This window comes from Macadamia integrifolia, chromosome 10 (assembly GCF_013358625.1).
Source record: "Macadamia integrifolia cultivar HAES 741 chromosome 10, SCU_Mint_v3, whole genome shotgun sequence".
NCBI classification, from domain to species: domain Eukaryota; kingdom Viridiplantae; phylum Streptophyta; class Magnoliopsida; order Proteales; family Proteaceae; genus Macadamia; species Macadamia integrifolia.
In genome coordinates this window covers 30,143,815-30,158,111 of record NC_056566.1, presented here as the reverse complement: position 1 = coordinate 30,158,111, position 14,297 = coordinate 30,143,815, and the positions used below count along the sequence as shown (strand labels likewise).

At 38.6% G+C, this 14,297-nt stretch overlaps 3 protein-coding genes across 4 annotated transcripts; 1 reads left to right on the top strand and 2 right to left on the bottom strand.

The window, feature by feature from the left end:
- The first annotated feature begins 1,210 nt into the window (after nt 1-1,210).
- On the top strand, nt 1,211-12,769 carry LOC122092483 (huntingtin-interacting protein K-like). The gene is made up of 4 exons (XM_042662809.1): nt 1,211-1,511; nt 2,203-2,258; nt 12,360-12,426; nt 12,513-12,769. Exons 1-4 carry the CDS (start codon nt 1,383-1,385, stop codon nt 12,591-12,593), a joined length of 333 nt encoding a protein of 110 aa, XP_042518743.1. The 5' UTR covers nt 1,211-1,382; the 3' UTR covers nt 12,594-12,769.
- On the bottom strand, nt 3,993-10,126 carry LOC122092482. Its single transcript, XM_042662808.1, has 3 exons — nt 9,993-10,126; nt 4,448-4,693; nt 3,993-4,355 (listed from the first exon to the last, which is right to left on the bottom strand). Exons 2-3 carry the CDS (start codon nt 4,691-4,693, stop codon nt 4,065-4,067), a joined length of 537 nt encoding a protein of 178 aa, XP_042518742.1. The 5' UTR covers nt 9,993-10,126; the 3' UTR covers nt 3,993-4,064.
- Nucleotides 6,451-8,982, bottom strand: LOC122092481 (uncharacterized protein At2g29880-like). Of its 2 annotated transcripts, XM_042662807.1 has the most exons (3): nt 8,611-8,982; nt 7,273-7,609; nt 6,451-7,181 (listed from the first exon to the last, which is right to left on the bottom strand). In XM_042662807.1, the coding sequence occupies exons 2-3, from the start codon at nt 7,603-7,605 to the stop codon at nt 6,621-6,623; spliced, it is 894 nt and encodes a 297-aa protein (XP_042518741.1). In that variant the 5' UTR covers nt 7,606-7,609; nt 8,611-8,982; the 3' UTR covers nt 6,451-6,620. The 2 variants fall into 2 exon arrangements, with proteins under 2 accessions (XP_042518741.1, XP_042518740.1); XM_042662806.1 differs by having other exon boundaries at nt 7,273-8,686.
- Nucleotides 12,770-14,297: the final 1,528 nt, after the last annotated feature.

Here is a 14,297-nt window from a genome sequence, read left to right as displayed (position 1 = left end):
AGCCACACTAGCATACAAGAAGCTCATCTTTTAATGTTGTCTAGACTATTTCTCACCCCATTATATCCAAACACATTACTTTACCATGTTTTTGAGAAAATAAGTTCAACTTTCCCACCCCTTAAATACCATCCCATCAAAACCCCCCCAAAAAAACAAACGGTCCCTTACTATCAGTATAAGGGTGAAGAGGGATATATGTAGAAGCAAAAGGAATAAGTGTTGAATCCTCACATGTACATCTGCATGAACATGTGATCGTATGTACAATGGATCCAAAGCCCATGACCAAATACTTTAAACTTGGATCAACTTCATGTACATGATCAAAAGTAATGGTTTCATGACAAGGCATGTCTTTTTTTTTTACAATAATATTCTAAACACTTTTAATTGCATCATATAGCCACATTTAAAGAAGGGGAAAGAGTTCATCACATGTACATCTGCATGAACATGTGATCGTATGTACAATGGATCCAAAGCCCATGACCAAATACTTAAAACTTGGATCAACTTCATGCACATGATCAAAAGTAATGGTTTCATGACAACGCATGTCTTTTTTTTTACAATAATATTCTAAACACTTTTAATTGCATCATATAGCCACATTTAAAGAAGGGGAAAGAGTTCTTAGTATGGAAGCGTGGTTCTTACACTAGTGTGGGAATTAATGAGAATACACTTAGAAGCATTAACAAGGTGGATAGTACACTCTATGTTTAGGTGCAATCAATACACTCTCGAATAGAGTCACAACATCAATTTCTAATTTTGCCAAACATTCATCTTGACATTGTCATCTCAGCTACTCTAAGTTGTGAATTGATCAGATTCACGTACAAGAATATTCTCGTACATCACTGGTTTGTGGATTTAGAATCTATTAAATGAAGAAAGAGAAAATTGATTATAAATTCACGAACTAGGGACGTTCTCATACATTCTGGTACGTGAACTTGTTCCGCTCTCCTCTAAGTTTACCTAGATGATTTTGGCATAAGGCCCAATTTAGTTCCAAAATACTGAAATTATTACGGTTGTTGTTGTAGTAAATAAATAATGATTTATCCGTAATTAAAGCTCCTAGTTCTAGTTCTATCCTTGAAACCGTAAACCATGACTCAAGGTTCCGGTTTTGGTCTAGAAACCGTAAACCTTGAGTGGAGTCGCAGGTTGTTTAGAAGTAGGACGCTAAATAGGTTATGGTTCACCTTGGACAATTAAATTACATAGAAGGAACTTCAAACTGATAATCGTCTCCGTTGGCTCTGCGTTCTTCACTTCTTCGAGCGCGATATCCCCATCTCCCATTCTCCTGGCTTTTTTGTTGTTCGACGAAGTGAGGGGACTCTAGTTCCACTAACACTGTAACAGCCATGGAGCTTGCGGATGAAGGTGTCGAAATAACGGTTGATTCAAAGGATATGCAGCAACAGAGCAAAGCCCTAGACAAGCTCACCGATCATGTCGAAGATCGTCAACTAGACTCCACCAGGGTCCAAGAGGTTTTCCTCCCCTTCGCTTCCCCCCCTCCCCTCTCCTTCCCTGCTTTTACTTTCACACATGTTGAACCAATAGAAGAAACCAAGAACCGATATTCTCAATCCAAGCAAAACCCATGTTGGTTTCTTCATATTTTTAGCCTCCAGTTCATTCACTTATTCATTTATTTAATTATGGGATGAATGCAGGACTGGTGATGAGTAGGTTACCAAGGGAATACAGTTCTGAACCAATCTCACAGCTATCTTTGTTTCGTGGCGTTTTCTCATATTCTCAAATTTCAATTTTCGGGTTTTAGAATTCCATCTAAATCTATGTTCTTGATGGTTTTTATCCTAGAAATAGTTAATCTTATTTCTAGCCGTATTGGGTTTTCTTCCAGTAGGTTCAAGCTCTGTTCTTTCTTAATGCTGTCTTAAATATCTTTTTATTTTGTCTTCACCAATATATTGATTTCTTCTTTTAGCGATTCCAACCAAAATAGGCTGTTTAGTTTCGTGCTACTAAATTATTCCAAGAGTGGATTATAAGTTTTACCATATTTACCATTTTCAGATGCTTTTGTGAAGGTTTTCTTGAAATTATTTGGTGGTTGCCATGCTTGGTTATTAATGAGTTTGGATGAATCATGAAGTGGTTGTGAAACTGTTTTCCTTCACCTTTTATTAATTGGATTTGCAATCTGATGAGCAGGCTATGGCATCAATTGCTGCATCTGCTGAAGCTGATAGGCATGCGATGAGAATGAGGTTTGTCTTCTTAGGTCACATAGAAAGGCACCAACTGTTTGTTTAATATGAAATGACTCTTGAAAATTTATTTCCAGTTGAGATATTATTGGTCAGTGCAGTTCTAATATGTGAATGTTCTATGATTTGAACAAGCTAGCTTGACATTTTAAGACAGAGAATAGTTCTTGTGGATTGTGGTTAGCAGTTCTTGGGGAATTGGTGATTTGACATGTCACAGTCGGAATATCCAATTCCGGGGATATATCCATCAGGATTGCAACATTGATCTTTGTAGATGAAAATATCTCCACCCAGAGTATTTTGTTAAAAATCTCATTAGGGTAACCATTAATGTTCCACTGGGAAGTTATTATCCAATGATCACAGTTCTGGTTTGTTATGGTCCACTTTGCCTTACCGAGTCTTGGCTTTTCTCTGCAATGCATTCATCATGTGGAATGGCAGCTCTCTTGGGCACCAATTGATAACGTTTCTGCTGTTTCTGTGTCTAGAAACAACAGAAACGGATTTTCACATTTCTGGAAACAAAAACGGATTTTTTGGTGTTTGATAAACTTGTTTTTCGAAATGTTTTTTGCAAACATAATGTCACTAAGAAACCCAATAGTTTCATCGGATGCCCAAAAGGGAGAGAGAGGGTTCGGTTGCTTTTTTTTTAGGTTTAAATAATTGAGAGATTTATTGGGCACAACAACCTTTTTTTCTTCTTCTCAAATTCATTTATAGAAACGACGAAACAAGTCCTACTTGTTTCGTCAAAGTCGTTTCTAGAATTGTAAATAGGCATAAATTTTGATTTATGTTTCTAGAAACAGGTGAAACAGAATAACTTTATCAAACGCTTTTTTGGCTGTTTCTCCGTTTTTAGGAACAAGAAAACGCAGAAACGGAAAAAACAGCGTATTTGTTTCGTCAAAGTCGATTCTAGAATTGTAAATAGGTATAAATTTTGATTTATGTTTCTAGAAACAAGTGAAACGGAATAACTTTATCAAATGCTTTTTAGGCTGTTTCTCCGTTTCTGGGAACAAGAAAACGCAGAAACGGTAGAAACAAAACGCTGTCAAACAGTGCCTTGGATGCTGTATTCCAGTTTTTACCCTTGGATCTCCTTGCATAAGTGATTTATTAATCTTTCTCTCTGAAATTGTCGTCCTAAAGAATCTTTACATGGTATTTTGATTTGGTTGTAGTAGTCTTTTTCGACCTCATTTATTCTCATGACTCTCTGCATATCTGCCTTTCTAAGGGCCCGTTTGATAACGCTTCTGCTGTTTCTGTTTCAAGAAACGGCAGAAACAGAAATTGCTGTTTCTGGAAACAGAAACAGGTGAGAAGGGTGCTTGATAATTCTTGTTTTTGGAAACAGAAACGGGTAAGAAGGTGTTTGATAAATTTTATTTCTGGGAACATTCTGGACAGATAATTTTTTTTTTTTTTGTAAAATGGAACGGAAATGGGAATGGAGTTCCGTCTAATCTCGTTTTTTCAGTTTTTTTTTTTCACTTTTTGTTTTAGAAAAACAGAAACGGACCAAACAAAAGATTCCGTTTTTCGTTCCAATAGAACGAAAAAAACTCCAGAAACGTTTTTTTAGAACGATACCAAACGGAGCCTTACTTTCTTCAGAAACTCATGACCCTTCATTTTAATCATACCTACAACTACCAATTTCCTTATCTCGAACTTACATCATAATGTTACGAAACATTATATGTCAACCAATAATAGTAGATTAAAATGCAAATATTCCCATGTTTATGCCATATGTCTTACAAGTTTCCAATAGTTGGTCATTACCCTCTAACTACCACCTTTATTTATGTCTATGTTATTAATGGCCTCTAGGATATCGGTATATATCCTTCGCTTTTCCTCAGACACATCCATTTCGTTTTTCAGTACTCTAGACTTCTCCTCTTCACCTTTGATTGCTCTTTCCAAATAACCTTTCACAAAATCAGAGGAAGGTGCTGATGGAGAAGGCTGAGCTCCAACCATTGAATTGCTTGTTCCACAATCGGAAGACTGTGCACTTGTCAAATTGATGTCTCCATAAATCCATCGAAAAAATTTGCAACCTCGATCAAGGGGCTGCAAGTACTCATCAATTTAGTTTTGAAATATATTCAGATAATATAGGTCGAATAGTATGCTGATTAAAAAATAAAATAAAATAATTATACCCCATTGGATTTAGGACAACACCAGAAACGACGACCTAAGTTCGTTGCTGTCTTCGCGACGCGTACCTTGCACTGTCCCTCGCCACAATCACATAAGCGAAATTCATCTACCCACATAAAATATTCATTATGCCTTGGGCATTTGAAGAACGTTCTTCCTCTATTAGGTCCATTTTTCGTTGTGTACTTATCGCACAACTGATTACAGTAGTCACACCTTGCCATTGCGGGGTCAGTGGAAGACATCTGTACAGCAGAAATATTACAAGTCATCACAATGTAAATATTATGAAGCGAACAGAAGTATTTTTACTAACACCCCATACGTACACGGTATTTAGGAAAAATTGTGACCTAATTTCTGCGTCTACATTTTAATACATAAAAAATTCATTTACCAAAATTTCAGGATGGATTTAACAAAATTGTAGACATTCTCCTTGAAATTGCCAGTTGGTTGGCTATATTAAGACGCACTATAGACATTTGTCTTGCAGATAGTCGCTGGGAGACATCAGATGCGGAAGCATGGTACGCATGAGTATCAGGATTCATTGGGTCATCAATTTGTTGTTCACTTCCAAGCTCATTGAACAACTGATCTTGAATAGCTTGTTCCTTAATGTAATTGTGGAGCCCACAACAGGCGACCACGATTCTTGACTGATCTTCAATATCGTACGCTTTCATACTTTTTAATATGTGGAATCTATTTTTCAATACACCGAATGTTCTCTCAATAACATTCCGCAGTGACGAATGTCTATGATTAAACAATTCCTTAGCTGTCCTTGGTCCAGGCCTACCTTCACCATAATCTTGCAAGTGATACCGTTGTCCTCGGAATGGCACCAAGTACCCCAGTTGACTGGCGTAGCCCGAGTCAACAATATAATATTTGCCTTCAAATATTATGAAAACATTTATGGGATTAGATCTATATTCCCTGTCTACTATATGTGAAAAGACAACAGAAAAATTCATAATACATTTTTACCTGATGGGGGATGAGGAAACCCTAAGTTATCATTGGTTCTTGCTGCATCCAATACCCTTGCATCATGTGCACTCCCCTCCCAACCCGCATACACAAATGTGAATCGCATGTCGAACGAACATGCACACATAACATTCTGTGTGATCATACCCTTTCGATTACGATAACGTGTCTCTTCCGACCTACGTACGATGGCACTTATATGGGTGCCATCAATAGCACCAATGCAATCCTATTTTCCATTGAACATAAGTTAGTCCATATAATTGTGTAAATTGCATTGATATTTCATTCGAAACATCGAAATAAATAATCACCATCAGAAGTCTCAGTTACCTTGAAATATGGATAGTACTTTGGATTGTTGGTTATCTCTGGAGGTACCACATCAAAATTTGGTGGCCTGATCGTCTCTAGCGACAAATTTAGCATTGCTTGCAACACCGTGTGGAAGACAACACTAATCGTCTGTCCTGAACGATTGAATCGACGTTGCATTTGTCTATTACTCAAACCTTGACCTACTATCATGAGGAACATCGCTAGCTGCTCATCTACTCGAATGAAACGGCTATCCGCTAACCAGCCTCTATGTACCATTCGGTCTCGCAGGTTGAGAAATACATGTCTCTCGAGTCTAAACTCTTGGTAACACACGTCAGCATGACCTGCAAGAACCTCAGCTACCCTAACAGGTCCTGTGTAACTACTATCATTCAGAGGTTCTCTCATCCTATACATACTGAGAATGTTTTGGAACTGGTGAACTATAACCATGTCATCATCGTCTGACGATGACCCGGTGATGTCGGTTGGAAATTGATTTGACATCCCTGTATGGATGGACACATTCAATATATAAAGGAATAGAGTCCATTAATGTACCATCTAATATCATTCTAATCTAATAACAAGTCATCAGTAGTGAAATTATCCCAAAGCTGATCAATAAACACACAATAATATAAAAGGCATAAATTTAACAATCATAAACAGTCATCTCTACTACTAGAAATTTGAAGCACATGCAATCAAAATAAAACAAAGCATCCAAAAGTCAAAATCAACATCAACCATAGTACGATAAAAGACATCAGTGTGTAAGTCAATATCAAGTCATATAAAATCCAAACAAAACATTTCAAAGTTCATTCATGCTTTCAAAAACGGTTACTTTCACTCCTTAAGGCCATGTATCATCCATAACCTCCTGTCAGGTCTCACTTCAACAAAAGACATGCGCCACCCAGGGTCACTGTGTATCTTACGCTGCGCTAACACATACAAATCAGTCGGGATATCCTCCAAACTGTCCAGTAGCTTCTGACAGCTGATCATGCTATATGGTCCATCAACAATAGGGTCAGGTGGTCGGGTAACTGCTGAGGTGGCAGAGGTTGATCCCTTTTCCATCCTCCATCGGACGAAGGTTCTAAAGTCCTCAGCGGAGTTCGTCAATGTCCGTGTGTGGCTCTTCCTCCTACGATCCGTAGGAGTCCTATCAAGTCGCCGCTTCGGAGGAGCTGACCCCTTGGGTGTCCCAGTACAAGCATCACTGTCATAATTATCAGTGTCATGCAAATCATCATCAATTTCAAGGTTAGTTGACGTTGGAGTGACAACTGTTGCCTGTGACAGACCTCTATCCCCACGGGCACTAGAGTCGGAGAAGATCTCTAACAACTCTGGCCACATGGGGAGACCATTTCTTCTATACTTTGCCCAATCCTTGTTTCCCTGTTATTCAAAATATTGTCAATTAATCATCACATTTTTTTCAAGAATTGACAAAAAATTACCCGCTATAAACCAAAAATCATATTCATACCTGAATAGCAGATTCCCATACTGAATCATCAGCTGTGGCAGTCCGAGCATTCGCATCCCATCCAAAACCAGTTGTTTCTAACAAAGCCCTGAAGCTGTTGTACTCCTTGCGTAACTTATTCATCTTGTTACGTAGTTGTACTTTCGCAAAGGGCCTTTTGAATTCGGCTTCAAGCCCTTTTGTAATGTTGTCCCAACCAACCTTTGTGAATGTTGAGTTTGTCTTCAATCCGTTTCGGACATTATCAACCATGAGATTGATGAATGATCTTAGCTCTGCTTCATTCCAGATTATAGTAGTACTTTTGGGGGTTGGGGATCTTGGGGATCTCATATCTCTGAACAATCATTAGAGGGAAGGTAACCTTATAGAAACACAATGGAAAACAATGCAATATGGAGAACAATCCAGATTACAAGTGATTCATGCAAACAACCAGATAAGAAAATAAATATCAAGCAGCCTAATGATCTCAAAACCATCCAATCTTGAACCCTTTTATAGAAACATAATGGAAAACAATGCAATATGGAGAACAATCCAGATTACAAGTGATTCATGCAAACAACCAGATAAGAAAATAAATATCAAGCAGCCTAATGATCTCAAAACCATCCAATCTTGAACCCTTTTATAGAAACACAATGGAAAACAATGCAAAATCCATTGCAGCCACAAACATTAATGGGTTAACCTTAAAGGTTTCAAAAGTCTAATTTTCAAAAGTATAATAAAAGTTCCAATTCTTGTCATATCATGAGCTATGGCTAGAAAAAAAGAGAGGAAAGGGGGTGGGGGAAAGGATCCTTTCAATATGAAAACAACCACATTGAGAGAGAGAGAGAATTGGAAGTAAAGTCTAAAAGGTCACCAACAAGACAAGAAAGGTAGAAGTGACCAATTATATTTCCTCATCTCCCATTATAGGGAGCAGGGATTCAAATTTTCATCTAAAATCGTCTAATCAATTGATTAACAGGAAAAATATCAGAATTGATTAACTATTGAAGAACTATAATGACTATTAATCCAGGATGAGGTGCTCAAAATTCTGAGCTCATCCAATGGACAGACCCTTAGGAATCAGATGGGGAAACTCAGAATAGAAAGCTGTAAAACAGGGCAGCTCATGCACTAAACACACTGGAAAAATATCAGAATTGATTAACTATTGAAGAACTATAATGACTATTAATCCAGGATAAAAAAAAAAGACTGAATACACCTATTAAATGCCACGACAAAGAAAAGATGCTGCTGGAGTATCACAGGAGAGAATGATAATTGAAAACAAAAGAAAGAAGAATAAGTAGGAAAGGATATGTTCAAGTCTCATACTTGAAATGCAGAGCAGGCCTCCCACTAGGGTTTCTGCATCCCACAGACCTGCATCTCACAGTATAACAGCATAACAACCATTCTTTTCTTGTAACTTCAATCGCTGGGGACTGTAGGGAGCCCCTTGCTTTATTAATAAACTTCCAAAATCCCTCTCTTGCACAAGCCTTTTCGTAGCCTCAATGGCTTGCTGATTATGTACTCAACCTTGAGGTCAAAGGTTCCAAGCTTGTGTGACACAGTGGACGAAAAAAATCCCTCTCTTGCATGGGGAGGGAGTCCAATTAAATTATTAACTTCCTAGTCTAAAATTACATATCAAAATGGTAACTGAAACCAAATAAAATTGTGTTACTGAAACCTAATTAATACCTAGTAACTGAAATAGAAACTATACTAAAGAAATAGCAACCAATATCCGCATCAATCTCCTTCATATAGTCCCCACTCAAATCTTGCACAAGCCTCACAACTTCTGGAATATCTTCTCCACAATGGCAGGAATGGGTCCAACCAGATCTGTCCTTGAAGCATTTCTGTTCAATGGCGATCTTTGGGGCAAAACAGAGGCTGGACCTGGGTTAGTTGTAAGACCGATGTGGGCCGAAATATGAGCCTGCCTAGCAGTAAAATCAAGGGCCTTGTGTTGCATCACTTTTCTTTCAGCATGCTGCTTCTTTAGTTTCCTCTAAGCACCATATAAATATTTCTTTCGTACTTATATCCTGCCTCTGGGAACTTACTATTAAAATTTTCCTTTAGGTTCCATTTGTTTCCATCTTAAAAGGTGGAAAGGAAAATTTTCTTTGAAATTAGTTTTGACGTAAATTGTAATAATTGACATTGAAAAGCAAGAAAAATTTTACTCCATGTAAATTATTACACCATGGGTTGGTATAGGAGATGCAGTTTGGGTTCAGATTGCAGTTGGAAATGGTTTCAACTTCAATCTCTATTCCACTTCTCTGAAATCTGTTATGGGTTTCAGTCAACAGCAGCTCACCAACCATTCAATCTCTTTTCTCTTTTTTCTGCTTCTATTTACTCTCTGGAGTATTGAATCTGGATATGTTTGTCTCTCTTTGTTATTCTACCATTATATAAATGACTGTTAAATAACGATGCTCTGAATTTGAGCTTCTGAATCAGTTGAGTTTTCCGATCATTTACACGAATAGGTTTCGTTCTGTTTTCTGTCATCTCCTCTTGTGACAGAACCCCAAATCGGGGTCAGTGTTCGACTGTGAAATCCATATAGGAACCCATATATGAAATTCCATAGGAATCTAAATCGATAATTAGGGAAAAAGGGGAAAAAAACCCTAAATCGAACAAAAGCAGTGGCAGTCTATAAAAATCCAAATTGGGAAAAATTCACTTACCGAGCTCGCCTGCTAGCTCTAACTCTCCTTGGATTCTTAGCCGAACTTCGAGCAGAATCAGAGGAACTGAGTACGCTTCAGATTTGAGGGGAAAATAGATGGCTTTTATCTTTGGAGGTGAGAGTATCTTCAGAAACCAAAGACGAATCTCTGCACGAATCGTACGAATCTCCTCACCGTATGGGTTCACGAGATGAGCAGTTGATGGAAAACTAGGGTTCACGAGATGAAGTTGGGAGAAGGAATCGTACGGGTCCAGAGACAGGGGAGGTTCAATAGATGCCGTAGCTTGTCCATTTCGAAGGGAATCTTGACTTCTTATCCTTTCACTGTGAAGAGGGTGACCGCAGGAGGGCCGATGACGAGAAATCCGGTGATGTCGGTTACGCAGGAGGAGCAGAGCCTGAACTCGCAGGGCTGCAGGTCGTCTTCTATTCTTGTACAGTGAGGCTAAACTCGCGATCGTCGGATGCTTGGAGCTCCTCGTCGTCGGTTACGCCGGAGGAGATCGTTGCTTCCTCGTCGTCGGTTACGCAGGAGGAGATCGCTGCTTCCTCGTCGTCGGTTACGCAGGGGGAGAAGAGATCTCGGTGAACTGGGGAACCGTCGTCTTCAACGGTTGTACCTGCTCATCTTCTCTGTTGATCTTCGAATGAAGGTCCAAAATGAACTTTGGATTTTTAAAAGGGTCGGGGTATAGGTCCATTTTTGTTCCGCTTTTTTGTTTCGAGAAACAAGCGAAACAAGTTTTACTTGTTTCGTCATTCATGTTTCTTGAAGCGTAAATTGTTATAAATTTCAATTTACGCTTCAAGAAATAAGTAGAACACAACACGTTTACCAAACGGTATTTATGCTGTTTCTGTGTTTCTGAGAACAGAAAATCACAGAAACACGTTTCTGGTTACGTTATCAAACGGGCCCTAAGTCTAGTCACATAGTAACTTTTGTAAACCCAAGTGGCATGAGTCTATGTTCAGAACTCCTTCACCTGTTTAGGTGACAGTATTTCAATCTCTAACCCGAGGAGTTTTGATGCAGTTTCATGTTTGATACTGCTTGTGGATGTTTTGCATCCAAGTTCTTAAAATAAATTAGAAGCTTCTGTTACACCCATTTACCCCTCATTTATTCTCTCCGACGTTTATTGACTTGCTGTTACCATATGGAATCGATGCACACCAATTCATGCAATTTATTGTTACCACAGTTCTTCCCTGATCAGTACCTGTTCTGTGGATTTTTAATGGTGTGGTGACTTGTATTTTCTGATAGTAATTGGATTGATTATCCAACGAGAGGTTACAGAAAAGTGATGGTGATTTGTGAATAAAATGAAATAATAGGGTCTTAGATTGTGGTAATGTCCTGGAGAGTTCGGGCCATAGGTAATATATTATGACATAGAGCACCAATTAGCATTACCATGATGTACAATGTAGATGTGAAGTCGTTTTTTTTCTTAATTTGGACGATTTGTTGACTAAAGTTTTATGTTTTTATCTTCACTTTACAAAAACACCTGATGCAGAGGAAAATTATACATTGAGTTTATGATACTGCTTAGTTCTAGTTCTCTATTTTTAGGGGGCAGAAAGATAGATATTTATTCTTTCTCCCAAGTGATAGTAGGAAGATTTGTTCCACTGTCTCTTTCTTGAACATAGCATTCCAGTAATGTCTATTTAGCAGATTCCTTAGTGGATCGGTTACCTGGGTTATTAGTTTCAAGGACATCTTTTTTATGTAGAGGATTATTAGTATTCCATTCTATGAGGCATTAGTTGAGGTTGATGCGACACTCATGAGTTGTTGTTTGATGTCCAAAAGAGGGTTTACGTGGAGATACTGGCATTTGGTTTTGCTTGCATGTTGGGGTGCTCACTTGGGAACATCTGCATACATTGCAGAATTGGGGCTACCTTGTTGGATATCTCTGAGACTAAGGCCTTATTTATTGGCCCCGTGCCTACGGATTTTTGGTTTTTTTTTTGTTGGGGGGGGGGGGGGGGGGGGGGGTCAGGTGACGGGCATTTGTGAAGGTGACCTTCTTTCAGGTGAGAGGAAAGCATACGGAGCGGTAGCGCTTGCCATAGAAACTGGCGGTACTCGTGTCTGAGGTCTTCCCGGGGGTGAGTAAAAAAATCAAAGAAGATAGTGCTGAGCTAATTATAGGCTTAGTTTAGGGGACTTTAAGGCTAGATCAGTAGGTTTATTGATTCGGGAAAAGTTTTTTTATGTAATAGTTTCCTTTATTTCAATTTCTGATCTTGGACTATGTTTTGTACATTGTTCTTATCTGACATAGCCTGAGTAGTTTTTTTATCTTGTCATACCTCAATACACACATCTACTGGGTTATTGCAGGGAGAAGGAATTGGCTGCTGTTAAAATCAATGCTGCAGATGTAGACATTATTGCAAATGAGCTAGAGGTTGGAACTCTTCCCTTCTCCTCCTCATGACTTGTTATGAACTTAAGACCCTATTGACAAATAATTATATTTCTTGATGGGAATAGTTGGACAAGAAGGTGGCTGAAAGAACACTGCGGGAGCACAAAGGTGATGCTGTTGCTGCCATCCGTTACCTTCTTCGCTAAGAAGCTACTAGCCATAGATCCCTGTGAAATTTTTTTTTATTTTTTTAAATAGATATTTGTTTGACACAAGTTTTGAAATTTCAGATTGCAATCCCATTCTGATTTTGGTCAAAACTGAAATATTTCGGTGGAATATTTTTCTCTTTTGCAAATTTTGATCCATTTCGACACTGCAATTTATATGGCCTATTTATTTCAATTTCGGTAGAAACGAAATATTTCATGAAATGTTGATTATGCTCACAAGTCACGATGGCTGTGAAAGTTGGCTGATGACAATTTTGCGGACAGTTAAAGAGAGTTTTGAGTATGCTTCACACTTATGTCGAACTAATTAAGGGCTCTTATTTCTCCATTCTTGCTTCGTAGATATTAAAGAAAACCTGCTCCACCACCAACCCCCACCCCACCCCACCCCACCCCACCCCACCCACCCGACCCCCCAAAAAAATAATAATAATAAAAAAAAAATCTGGCATCAGCGCTTTGGTTTTATACATGCAACTTACCCAGAAGACATATTTAATAGCATACTTAAAATTGTAAGTTTTGGCTGCCCTCAATACTCAGGATGAACATTTATACTCCATAAAATAACCACGCCATAGGCGTGGGACGTTTGGCAGTCGAATAAGTCAATCATGAAGCAAAGGATTTTTCACAGACACAAGGCATTGACCTACGGGTAAAAAAGTTTTTTTTTTTTTTTTTTTTTTTTTCTATTTTATTGGAATTAGGGTTTCATTATACCTATCCTATAAAGAATAGAAAGATATAAAAGGTAAATCTCTTTCATTCTTTCTCCACTACTCTCAATCTTTATTGTTGTCTGAAAACTGATTTAGGCATCGAAGCCTCTCGACGGGGGGAACCCTTTTGGCACCCCTTTTTTGTAGGTCTCATGGAGCCAACTGCCGGATTTTGATCACAACAAACATACCCATCAAGACATCAGAGATCTTAAAGTCTCGTTAAAACCCAAATCGTTGGAACAATATTTTGTGTGGCATCTTGAGGAACTTTGGTGGTTTGAAAGGCTTCCAATGCCATTTTCAAGCTCGTTGTGGATTCCAATGGTTGGAAAAATAAACTGCTCTATGACCCCTAGGTACACACAAGGCAAGATCATCGAGGAGTCTTCTGTCCTTGCCTGAAACTTTTTGGGTCTCCAGACCTTGAAGGCTGCAGAATAAATCTTAAGTACATAGTATCACGATATACCTCTTTTTGATTCAACGAGCCTCACCTTATTGTGGAGCTCGGTACAACAGTAAAGTTGTTCATTGTGACTTAGTGGTTGAGGGTTCGAGTTGGGAAACAATCTCACCACAAAGTGAAGGTAAAGCTATACATTATGACCCTCCTAAGACCCCGATGTGGCAGTAGTCTCGTGCACTGGGTATGCCTTGATCCTATTTTAGTTCCAAGGGCCGTGATGAAATTTCTTGTAGGTCTCAAGGTCATATGCCTCCTCATCATACCCACCCACAATGCAAACTACAAAGAAGCCTATGAGCAAGCATGCAAGGAACCAAACTTCCCCTGATCCTCAAAGTGCAAGTACATCAGAAAAGGTTCTTATACTTACTACTGTAGGATCTTGAACATGGGATAGGAAAAGAATTCCCCCATTATAGGTTCCAAATCAAAATTTGATGACTAATCTCAACCAGATCAACCATGTATCGGGTTTTTTTATTGTTT